General features: G+C 45.3%; 1 protein-coding gene across 1 annotated transcript; it reads left to right on the top strand.

Annotated features, from left to right (window-relative positions):
• Positions 1 to 10,138: 10,138 nt before the first annotated feature.
• Positions 10,139 to 11,806, top strand: LOC117347618 (potassium voltage-gated channel subfamily A member 3-like). Its single transcript, XM_033918757.1, has one exon. It carries the CDS (start codon positions 10,139 to 10,141, stop codon positions 11,804 to 11,806), a length of 1,668 nt encoding a protein of 555 aa, XP_033774648.1.
• The last annotated feature ends 869 nt before the right edge of the window (positions 11,807 to 12,675 follow it).

Here is a 12,675-nt window from a genome sequence, read left to right as displayed (position 1 = left end):
AAAAAAAGGGTTCCACCAAAGAGATTCCACAAGGAAAACAGCAGCGCAAACACAAAAGAAACTGTGGAATTGTCAGAAGTAATTGCTGCTTTTTATGGGGACGGGCGGGGATGGAGGTAATTCCTTGCGGGGATGGGTGGGGACAGAGAAGATCCTGACAGGGACGGGTGTGGACAGAGAGGATTCTGACGGGGACGGGTGGGGACGGAGAGGATACGGGCGGGGATGGGTGGGATTTCTGTCCCCGCGCAACTCTCTAGTCACAAGGAGCAGGCTGGGATTGAACTCGCAACCTCAGGGTGGTGAGGCAACAGCTCTAACCACTAGGCCACACCCTCTCTTGCTTATGGATGCAGAGAAAGGAACTGTTTGCAGAACAAGGAAGCCTTTATCAGTAGAGAGAAAATTCTAGACTCTGAGGGGTTAGATTCAGAAGCAATGTCGGGAAATTTACTTTCAAATAAGAGCCCCCATGCAGGACTTAATTCTTCATTCGCCCATCCTGTGGACCCTTTTTGGGCTTTAGATGTAGCAGCTAAAATAATTCTAAATAAAAGTGATTTCTTTTCAGAATAAAAGAAAACACACTGTATCTGTCTGGAGCTGAAAACATACTGAGGCTATACTTTATGCATAGCGAGGAGTTTCTGCTGAGTCCCAAAGTGCAAATTCAGACACTTTCGTAACTGTGAATTTTCAGTTGTATTGACAGAGCTGAGCCTGGGGAGAGGGAAGAGTTTCTGTCACATACAGCGAGGGACAGGGGAAGGTTAATATGATGGATAGCAGCGTCTACCTGTTATTAAAAAAACATGGTTTTAACTGTAAAGCCAAGTTTTGAATTTCTTCACTCATGATTTTGGATTTCATTAATCATAATAGTTCAAATTAAACATATACAAAATTTTCTTGCTCATTTTTAAGAATGGAAAATTGGCCTTTTTACTGCAGCTGTAAAAAAGGCCTTAGTGCATTAAGACCAGTTTTTGCAACAGCTTAGGAGAAGGACCTCTTAGGGCAGTGGTCTCAAACCCAAACCCTTTGCAGGGCCACATTTTGGATTTGTAGGTACTTGAAGGGCCTCTGAAAAAAAATAGTTCATGTGTTATTAAAGAAATGACAATTTTGCATGAGGTAAAACTCTTTATAGTTTATAAATCTTTCCTTTTGGCTAAGTCTTAAAAATAATATTGTCATTTATAGCTAAAGAGACATATGATCAAGAAACTGTTTTATTTTACTTTTGTGATTATGATAGACCTACTGAGGGCCTCAAAATAGTACCTGGCAGGCCGCATGTGGCCCCCGGGCTGCGTGTTTGAGACCACTGTCTTAGGGGGAATTCATCAAAGACCCTATGCGCATTAGCAGGTACCAACCATTAAAGGAAGAGGCAAACCAACTGACTGAAGGGAGTAGGCACCCCTCCGGTCAGCCATCTAAAGGTACAGGGGAAGAGGGGTCAGAGGCGGGGATGTTGTGATGCAGCAGGAGAGAATGGGCATCTCTCCCGCTGCTGGGGGGAGGGGTGTCGCTTGGCAGCAGGAGAGATTGGGCATCTCTCCCGCTGCTGGGAGGGCTTGTTTGTGGCGGGAGAGAATAGGCAACTCTCCCGCTATAGGAGGGACTTTGTTTGCAGCAGGAGAGCGTGGGCATCTCTCCCGTTGTTGGGAGGGGGGGGCCTTTGCGCGTCTTTAGCGGTTAGCATGTGCTAATGCGTTTGCTGTACTTAGCGTCCTTTGATGAATTCCTCCCTGAGGCGCAGATTCACTAAACTGTTTTCCGACGGTTTAGCCTGCACTCATTTTAGCGACAGACTTATCTCTGTCTTTACTGAGGTTTTTAGCAGTCTCTGACACCGACACTGACATGCAAGTGGGCTCTTCAGCATTGAAATGAGCACTCCAGTGGATTCTTAAAAAATTGCCGAGCCATTTTCTAAAAGCGGTGTCGTCTTTTGGCGACAAACATAAGCAACTGGTCCAGAGGTGCTGTTTTAAACCCCAGCATGGCAGTGTCAGAGACTGTTAGAAAAGCCGTTTTGAAGCAACCCCCCCCCAGCAGTGAGAGAGATGCCTATTCCCTCCCGCTGCAAACAAGCCCCCCCCCCCCCTGCAACGGGAGAGATGCCCACACTCTCCTGCCGCAAATAAAGTCCCCCCCTATAGCGGGAGAGATGCCTATTCTCTCCCGCCACAAGAAAGCCCTCCCAGCAGCGGGAGAGATGCCCAATCTCTCCTCCTGCCAAGTGAAACCCCTCCCCCCAGCAGCGGGAGAGATGCCCATTCTCTCCTGCTGCATCACAACATCCCCGCCTCCGACCCCTCTTCCCCTGTACCTTTAGAGGGCTGACCGGAGGGATGCCTACTCCCTTCAGTCAGTTGGTCTGCCTCTTCTTCACCGAGAGGGTGGTGGATCGATGGAATGGTCTTCCGATGCAGGTGATTGAGGCCAGCAGTGTGCCTGATTTTAAAGCTAAATGGGATCGAAAGGTGGGATCTCTTCGCAAAGGGAGGTAGGGGAGGGTCATTGGTGTGGGCAGACTTGATGGGCCTTGGCCCTTATCTGCCGTCACTTTCTATGTTTCTATGCTTCTATGTTTCCGCTGTGGGGGTGGGGGGGGTGTCTTGGCGGTGGGAGAGAGTGGGCATCTCTCCCGCTGTAGCAGGGGGGGGGGGGGGGGCGTTGTGTGATAGTGGGCGAGATTGAACATCTCTCCCACTGTTGTGTTTTTCGGAGGGGGTGTTCATGTTTTTTCTGCGCATGTGCTCATCGCTAACACCAGCGATGGGCACGTGCAAATTTAGCGAGTCTTCGCTGCTCTCCGCCATCCTCATTTACGTGAGCATTTTTTTGAAGAATGACTCGCTTTTTAAAAACTCACTATCAGAGCGGCTGCTATAGCAGACCGTCACTTTTTAACGCGGTTTTTTTGAGAATCTAGGCCTCAGTGTTTCAGTGTATCGGCACTTTGGGCACCTTCCCTTCGCCCACAGCTCACCCCCTAACGATTTGTACTTCCGTTGAGTTTTCTTTATCGGTTTAATCTTCCCCTGTTGATGCTGCAGCCTCATTAAATTGCTGAAAAGCATAGAAAGTTATCTGAAGTAGCGGAGTAGCTTTGCAGTTGAGGATTTGGCATTACGTGCTTAATTCAATTAGGGGTCCTTTTACAAAGCGATGGTACCGACCGATTAGCCTGCGCTGAATGAAAAGAAACCTGGGGGGATGAGATTGACTGGGGGGAAGCGGAGAAGAGGCGGAGTGGAGCCAAAAGAAAAGAAGGAAGCCAGGATGCTGATCTTGGAAGTGGAGCTTATAAGAAAAACATCAGCCCAGTAAGAGTTATAGTAACAATCAATTATGTCTGATTTATATGAGCACTATGTATACAAACCCTCTAATTCTTCTTTTTGCATTAGGAAGTACTTCAAATCAGAGGTGATAAAACACAGTGAGAAGCAAATAAACATTTACTTAAACAGCCTCCTAGGTGACCCACAGGCAGATTTTGGCTGGAGCACACACAGAGTTCCAATTTATGTGTAAGAGTGAATCGATTTTTTTTTTCACCTTTTCAAAAAGTACAAAAAACAGAGGATACTCAATGAAATTAAATGGAAATACTTTTAAAACAAATAGGAGGAAATATTTTTTTTATTCATACGGTAGAATAGTTAAGCTCTGGAACTCATTGCCAGAGGATGTGGTTACAGCGGTTAATATAGATGGGGTTAAGAAAGGTTTAGGCAAGTTCCTGAAGGAAAAGTCCGTAGCATGCTATTGAGACAGACCTAGGGAAGCCACTGCTTGCTCTGGGATCGGTACCATGGAATCTTGCTACTCTTTGGGATTCCGGAATGTTGATGATCTTTGGGGTTCCGGAATTTTGCTACTCTTTGGGATTCCGGAATGTTATTACCCTTTGAGGTTCTGGAATTTTGCTACTCTTTGGGATTCTGGAATCTTGCTACTCTTTGGGATTCTGGAATGGTCTTTGGGGGTTCAAGAATCTTGTTACTCTTTGGGGTTCCAAAATTTTGCTACTCTTTGGGATTCCGGAATGTTATTACTCTTTGAGGTTCCGGAATTTTGCTGCTCTTTGGGATTCCGGAATCTTGCTACTCTTTGGGATTCTGGAATGCTCTTTGGGGGTTCAAGAATCTTGTTACTCTTTGGGGTTCCAAAATTTTGCTACTGGGATTCCGGAATGTTGATGGTCTTTTGGGTTCCTGAATGTTATTACTCTTTGAGGTTCCGGAATTTTGCTACTCTTTGGGATTCCAGAATTTTGATACTCTTTGGGATTCTGGAATTTTGATACCCTTTGGGATTCCGGAATGTTGCTACTCTTTGGGATTCTGGAATGTTGATGGTCTTTGGGGTTCCGGAATTTTGCTACTCTGTGAGATTCCGGAATGTTATTACTCTTTGGGATTCTGAAATGCTCTTTGGGGGGTTCAAGAATCTTGTTACTCTTTGGGGTTCCAAAATTTTACTACTGGGATTCCGGAATGTTGATGGTCTTTGGGGTTCCTGAATGTTATTACTCTTTGAGGTTCCGGAATTTTGCTACTCTATGGGATTCCGGAATTTTGCTACTCTTTGGGATTCCGGAATTTTGATACCCTTTGGGATTCCAGAATGTTGCTACTCTTTGGGATTCCAGAATGTTGTTACTTTTTGGGATTCTGGAATCTTGCTACTCCTTGGGATTTTGCCAGGTACTGTGCCTTGAATTGGTTACTGTGGAAACTGGATACTGGGCTATGTGGATTGCTTATAAAATATGTAAGTATAAATTCTGCAGCTCCAATTTAAGCCCCTAGTATTTCATAAAAACTTAAATCTGCCTTCACACAATACCGTAAGTGTCCTCATATTTATTGGAAATTTGACAACAGATAAAAACGGTTTCATGTGACTCTTGCTGGCTTTTGTGATTTTAGCTCCATTTCCAAGAGCAGCATCTCAGCTGCCTGCTCCCACCCAGAAATTACCCATTAAAGATGGGTGCATGGAATTTTTGACTGAAGCTGGGGAAAGGTGGAGGATTTTTTTAAAAAAGAAAACTTCTCCCCACTTTGCTACAGTAGCTAAACCTCTCTGCCACACAAGTAAGAATTGTCACATTTTAATGACTGTGAAACTGGTGACAATTATACCTTAAGCCAAATGGAAAGCTGTAAAAATAGGCAGGATTAATTTTTGCGTTCTAGCTACTGAAATTTCAGTGTGTTAATTCTTTTTTTTTCTTCTTCTTCTTGATGTGAAGACACACACTGAAAACTCAAGAACATTTGCACACTGACTTAAATCCAATTTGACAGGCAGGTACGATTTAAAAAAATTGTGTGTGTGTGTGAGGGGGGGGGGGAGGGAAGTGGAAAAGTCCCAGGATGATATTCGCCGATCTGCCAAAATCAAGTCATGGACATGATCAACAATTTCAGGCGTTGACACCATTTGTGGCTTCCCAGACCCTTCTGCATCTTCAGTCTTGAAATGGCCATGTTAAAAGTTTGCCCACCACTTCTTCACTGTTGAGCACGAAGGGCATTTGTCACTCAGTGTTTGCATCATACATTCATGGATTTCCTCTGGAGTTTTCTTCTGCAGGAATAGGAACTTCATGACTGCTCAGAGTTCCACACTTGAAAATTCCACATGGTCCAATCGATGATCAGAAAAAAATGTTAAAACTTGGCATTATGATTCTGCAAATTGGCACTTTGCAAAATACTGTAAAATTTTCAGCTACAGAATTTAGGAAGTGGGTTGGGCTGAGAACCTTTCAGCACCCCCTAGTGTGCCGCAAAGTCTCATCGTATCTTGCAATTAAACTGATCGACGTGGACTCAGCATCAAAATCCCAGCTGGAGGAAAAGTCACCACTTCTTCGCACCACCTGCTACCAAAAAAATCCCCTTCCAGGGGGCCATTAATAAGGTATTATAATGAATAATCAGCATTTTTCCTACTTACTTAAAATATATTGTTTTGTGGGTGGGGGGGGGGGGGTTGTGGTTTTCATTATCAAAGTGTAAAACAAATGATCTAAATTATTATATGATATATATTATATTTGAATATAAGTTTTGGGAGGGTGGGGTGGGATATAATCTTTTTATTGAGAAATTGTAGAGTTTCAAGTGATGTTGTATATTAAATGATGATTTTATTGTACACTTGTTGAAAGATTTAAAATGAATAAAGATTTATAAAAAAAAACAAAATAAAACCCCTCCAAAAACCTCTGTTAGGATTGTTTTCAAGTTTTGCCTGAACCCTTTTCCTCCACTTGTGACACCTTATGTATGAAATTCTCTGCCAAACTACAATGAGCTCTAAAAACTTTACTCTTTGAGTGATTTCCATAAGATCATCTTTTCTCATAGATTAATCTCACTAACAACTTCTCTTTAAATGCCACACACTCCCACAATAGGAGAGCCTTTGAAAGAGCACCTAGTATAAATGTAGTAACATGTAGAAGAATGGTTGAATTAGCTTGACTGGTTTTGGGGAGTTTTACCCTTGCATCAGATCAAATCACAAAGAGCTGCAGAGGATGGTGTTGCCTGGATGTACAAGTGAATCATAGATTACATGACAATGGTGGTGTGAGGTGGGGGGGGGAAGGAAGAGGGGGTGGTGTGTTTCACAGAGTGGTGAGGAGGCTGACTGAAGAGACAATTGATTTATGTGGGGTGATGAGCGAAGAAGCCTGTGTCCCTGTTGAGTTCTTTTATTTTTGTTGTGAAGTTTCATTTTCATTCCGACTATTTTACTCCAAACAGCAAGATCCAGGCACCGCTTCTGGATGGGGGTGGGAGAACATTTTTCCGTTCGCGTTGCCGTTCAATGACCCTTCCTACGGTCAAGATATTCAAAGGGAAATTCACAATTGGACATGAATGCCACAGAGAGTGTGGTGCAGTGGTTAAAGCTACAGCCTCAGCAGCCTGGGGTTGTGGGTTCAAACCCGCACTGCTCCTTGCGACCCTGGGCAAGTCACTTAATCCCCCCATTGCCCCAGGGACATTAGATAGATTGTGAGCCCACCAGGACAGACAGGGAAAAATGCTTGAGTTCTGAGATCCCCTGGGGAATGGTGTAGAAAATTGAATAAATAAATAGTGTGAAAAGTTTCAGCCTCTGATAACCAGCTGGCATTGTGATGTCATAATGCCTCAATCCACCAGTGCCTAAGAGCCAACTTAATCAGTGATGTCACAATAACTTGATTGGCTCATTTTTACTACATTTCGATTTCTAGAGTGGTGCAGTGGTTAAAGCTACAGCCTCAAACACATGCTGCTCCTTGTGACCCTGGGCAAGTCACTTAATCCCCCCATTGCCCCAGGGACATTAGATAGATTGTGAGCCCACTGGGACAGACAGGGAAAAATGCTTGAGTACCTGAATAAATTCATGTAAATCGTTTTGAGCTCCCCTAGGAGAATGGTATAGAAAACAGAATGAATAAATAAATAGTGCAAAAAGCTTCAGCCTCTGATAATCAGAGCTGGTATTGTGACATCATAATGCCTCATTCCACCAATGCCTAAGCATCAGTGATGTCACAATGGCTTGATTCTCTTATAATTGGCTCACTTTTACTACATTTATATTTCTAGAGTGGTGCAGTGGTTAGAGCTACAGCCTCAGCACCCTGAGGTCATGGGTTCAAACTCTGCACTGCTCCTTGTGACCCTGGGCAAGTCACTTAATCCCCCCATTGCCCCAGGGACATTAGATAGATTGTGAGCCCACCAGGACAGACGGGGAAAATGTTTTGAGTACCTGAATAAATTCATGTCAACCGTTCTGAGCTCCCCTGGGAGAACGGTATTGAAAATGAATGCCCTCTCATTGCAGAGTTTCCTATCAAATGAGAGACTAGACTCATGCACATTTACATTAAGTAGGTATTTAAATGTCTCTATCATATCTCCCCTCTCCCGCCTTTCCTCCAAACTATACAGATTGAGATCTTCTTGAAGTCTGTTCCCTATTGAAAGGTCACTTGGACACACAAAGTCAGAGGCGTGAAGAAAGTACAAGAAATTTATTACGGTATACCGGACTCTAGTGCAGTTAATAGCCTGCCTACTAGAGTGTCAGAAACAGGAAATACACAGACTTTTATGCCCTTTTTGCAAACTAATATATGCAAAAACTACAATTTTCATTTGTTACTTCTATAACTTTTCTATAACTTTCCTAAGCTCACACTAGCAGGTCACTTATCTAACTCTTACAGTTCTAAATGTTACATGTACAGAAGGGCAGGGTACATCATGGCTCAAACTCTTATCTATTTAGCTTACAATGTGGTAAGGCAGGGACATACATTTTAGGCAGATGAAGTCAATAGATTGTACACTTTCTTCAGCTATGTAGGCCAGAGCAATATTTTAAACAACAGTTAACCATTTCATGACCCTACACCATAAGCCTTATGACGAAGACCACACACCATTTTCGTAGCCTTCCTCTGGACCGACTCCATCCTTTTTATATCTTTTTGAAGGTGCGGCCTCCAGAATTGTACACAATATTCTAAATGAGGTCTCACTAAAGTCTTATACAGGGGCATCAATACCTCTTTATTCCTTCTGGCCATACCTCTCCCTATGCAACCGAGCATCCTAGCTTTCGCTGTCACCTTTTCAACCTGTTTGGCCATCTTAGATCATCACATACAATCACACCCAAGTCCCGCTCTTTGCACATAAGTTCTTCACCCTCCTTCCCTGAATCTTTTTCCAAAGTGTGTCTCTTTAAAAAAACAACACATTTCTCTCTTCGCTCCCAGTCTAGTGTCCCCTTAATTTTCTGTCTCTCTTCTCCCCCCCCTAGTTCTCTCTCAAACTCTGCACCTGCTTTCTTGCTGTTTGTTCAGGGCCCAGCAGTTTGCAGCCAAGTTTTTAAGGAAGCCCCGGTTCTGGCTCTGGAAGTGTAGGAATCCGAGGGGAAAAGGGGAGGGGGCCCTCAGCAAGTATTCTTCTTTTAAGCAACTCCCCAGCTCAGCACAAACAGGTCTTTCTCTGCACCTCCTTCTGTGACTCATGAGTCACCTTAATAATCACTATAGAAACAGAAGCTCATTCTCAACCTCCTTAACTAAGGGATCACTTTTATTTTTTTTTTTTTTTTACTAACAAGTGGAACAAGCTCTGTTCTCCCCTTGTAGTATTTTCCCCTTAGCACCAAAACCATGACGGTGGGACCTTCCCTCTGACTTCCCCCCCCACCCCTCCATTTCATAAAGTTCCCTTTCAGTGTCCCTACAATTTTTTCTGTTGCTGGAGCTTATGGTATCCTTATCTGCACAGTTTCCTCTCTCCAGACTTCTCTCTCAGGGTGCTCTTTATTCTGACATGATGGGAGTAGGGTGGGGACTTGGAGTTCTCGCCTACTTTTATGAAAGGGAACCTCTCTCCCCCTTCTAAAGGGGGGGGGGAGGCATATCTCGCCTCCTCTGTTTTTCTGAAGGGGTCATATCTGTACTTGGCTTGTGGATCTGGAAAACTTAGCGGTTATTTTAATTTTCAGAATCTACTTTCATCAGGTTGTACCACAGAAAGGCGGGATCTCAGATGCATGACCCTGACCCTTCTCATTTCTCTCCTTCTATTCTGAAAGCTGGTCTCTCTCCCCTCGCCTTCTTTTCTGAAAGGTGTGTGTGTGTGGGGGGGGGGAATCTCTTTTTTTTTCTCCTTTTGCATTAAAAACAACAACTATTCCACTCCTAGAATCCTCGAACTCTGGGCTGGTCCATTTCAGCCATCCTGAGGGGGAGGGGAAGGGGAGGGGAGGAGGGGGGGTACTCTGGGCACATTCCATTTATGCCAGGCAGCTACGGAGCTGCAGCACCTCTCACACAGACACAGGCAGCTTCTCTCAGCAGCTGCAACGCTGCCTCCTTCTTAGCGGCAGATCTCCTTAGTAACCTCTGGATTACGTGTATGTATATATAGATATGGATACGTAAATAAAAGCAGGGAGAAAGGAGGACAGAGAAGGAGAAAGAAAAAAAGAGAGGAGGCAACAACGGCCGAGTTCTGGCTCCGAACAGGAGGAGGAGGAGAAGGCGGTGGCTCTCCTCGCCCCGCCATCCCTCACCTTCTTTATGGACGAGCATCTCAGCCTCCTGCACTCGCCGCCGCCCTCCTCCTCCTCCTCCTCTGCCCGCCACCGCGCCCCCAGCTGTAGCAGCAGCAGCAACATTGTCAACCCAGGTTACACAGAGGCAGGGGAGCTGGACGGCATGACGGTGGCACTAGCACCTGGCGAGGAGGAGGCCGCGGTCCTGGCAGGGCACTCTCTGGAGCAGCAGCCACAGGAGCCTGAGCCCGAGCGCTACGAGCCAGACCACGAGTGCTGTGAGCGCGTGGTGATCAACATCTCTGGGCTGCGCTTTGAGACCCAGCTGCGGACACTAGCCCAGTTCCCTGACACGTTACTGGGTGACCCCAGGAAGCGCATGAGATACTTTGACCCGTTGCGCAATGAGTACTTTTTTGACCGCAACCGGCCCAGTTTTGATGCCATTCTCTACTACTACCAGTCTGGTGGCCGGATCCGCCGGCCTGTCAATGTACCTATTGACATCTTCTCCGAGGAAATCCGCTTCTATCAGCTTGGCGAAGAGGCCATGGAGAAGTTCCGTGAGGATGAGGGATTCATACGGGAAGAGGAGCGACCGTTACCTGCTGGTGAGCTCCAGAGACAGGTCTGGCTCCTTTTTGAGTACCCAGAGAGCTCTGGGCCGGCCCGGGGCATTGCTATAGTCTCAGTGTTGGTCATCCTTATTTCCATTGTCATCTTCTGCCTAGAGACCCTACCTGAATTTCGTGATGATAAGGAGTACAATGGACCCGTGGTGGCATTGCCGCCCTTGATGGGCAATGGTACCAGCCTTGGTCCCTATGCAAGTGGCACCTTTACTGACCCTTTCTTTGTGGTAGAGACCCTCTGCATTATCTGGTTCTCCTTTGAACTTCTCGTCAGATTCTTTACCTGCCCAAGCAAGGCTGCTTTCTCCAAGAATATCATGAACATCATTGACATTGTGGCAATTATCCCTTACTTTATCACTCTGGGCACTGAGTTGGCCGAGAGGCAGGGTAATGGGCAGCAGGCAATGTCACTGGCCATCCTGAGGGTCATCCGGCTGGTGCGGGTCTTCCGCATCTTCAAGCTTTCCCGCCACTCCAAGGGGTTGCAGATCCTGGGGCAGACTCTCAAAGCCAGCATGCGGGAACTGGGTCTGCTTATCTTCTTCCTCTTCATTGGGGTCATCCTCTTCTCCAGTGCTGTCTACTTTGCCGAGGCCGATGACCCCTCATCGGGCTTCAATAGCATCCCTGATGCTTTTTGGTGGGCGGTGGTCACTATGACCACTGTGGGCTACGGGGATATGCACCCAGTCACCATTGGGGGCAAAATTGTGGGCTCTCTTTGCGCCATTGCTGGCGTCCTGACGATTGCCCTGCCAGTGCCCGTGATTGTCTCGAACTTCAACTACTTTTACCACCGGGAGACAGAAGGTGAAGAGCAAGCTCAGTACTTGCACGTGGGCAGTTGTCAGCATCTGTCCTCCACAGAAGACCTAAAAAAGACCCGCAGTTCTTCCACGCTCAGCAAATCCGAGTATATGGTGATTGAGGAAAGCATCAACCCCGGCCCTTTCAAACCGTCCACCTTCAAAACTGCTAACTGTACCTCCACCACCACCACCACGATCACGAACAACCCTAACTGCGTGAATATCAAAAAGATATTCACAGATGTGTGAACATTAATATGCGCGTGCACTCTCTCCCCCGACACACACAAAAGAGTCACCATCATTGGTATCCGTGTGCCCTTTGTTTTTGTGCATTTTTTCTGACCATTATCTTGTAGGATACCATGCTCACGTGGTTAGGAGTGGGAATTTGCGAAAGTGCTGCGTTCTGGCTTGGAGCAACTGGATCTGGGATTTGCGTTTCTTTTTGCCAGCTCAACTTCCTTTCCCCAAATGGCAGAGGTGAGCTGTTTTGGTTTCTCCTGCTGTCTCCTGAAGAACCTGTTGGATTTTAAAACAGACGAGCCTAGCCCCCCCCCCCCCAAAAAAAAAAAAAAAATGAATTATAGAGAAAAGTACGGCAGAAGACAAGTTAACCCTAAAACCAAAATAATGTGGTTTCAGTGATGAAGATTTTAAAATTGTAAACCTAAGTTGTTTCCATAGTCTTATTTGACACATTGCTGATTTTTCTATTTAAATGCTTTATGAAATTCAAACTCTTTGTCTGATCAAAAATCCGGTTAGGCAAAGTTTGATTTACAGAAGAGAATGACCAAATTTTGTATAGATGACAGAGCTCCGTCTTGCCCTTGTAAGAATTTTTTTTACTGATACTCAAAAAGTCATGGAGGAAAACTCAAACTTTAATTAGGGATTAAATAAATTATAATTAAAGTCTTGTCGCTTAGACTTTTGTGCGATTGTGCAAAATGCAACTACAGCAGTGACGGATGTGCCACGTTCTTTCCCCATAGACATAAAAAGGGGAAAACTCTTGAGTATGTTTGACCCTAAGAGTCGGCTTCTCTATAGAGTAGGTTAGGATTAGGGAAAAAGCCAAACTGAAACCCACGAAAGCTACGAATCAAAGACAG

This window comes from Geotrypetes seraphini, chromosome 13 (genome assembly GCF_902459505.1).
Source record: "Geotrypetes seraphini chromosome 13, aGeoSer1.1, whole genome shotgun sequence".
Classification (NCBI taxonomy): Eukaryota; Metazoa; Chordata; class Amphibia; order Gymnophiona; family Dermophiidae; genus Geotrypetes; species Geotrypetes seraphini.
The sequence above is the reverse complement of the archived record's forward strand: the minus strand, read 5'-3'. Positions and strand labels throughout refer to the sequence as shown.

What these genes read in the sequence shown, in the direction of transcription:
- LOC117347618 (XM_033918757.1), top strand. Translation starts at nt 10,139, where the DNA reads ATGGACGAGCATCTCAGCCTCCTGCACTCGCCGCCGCCCTCCTCCTCC.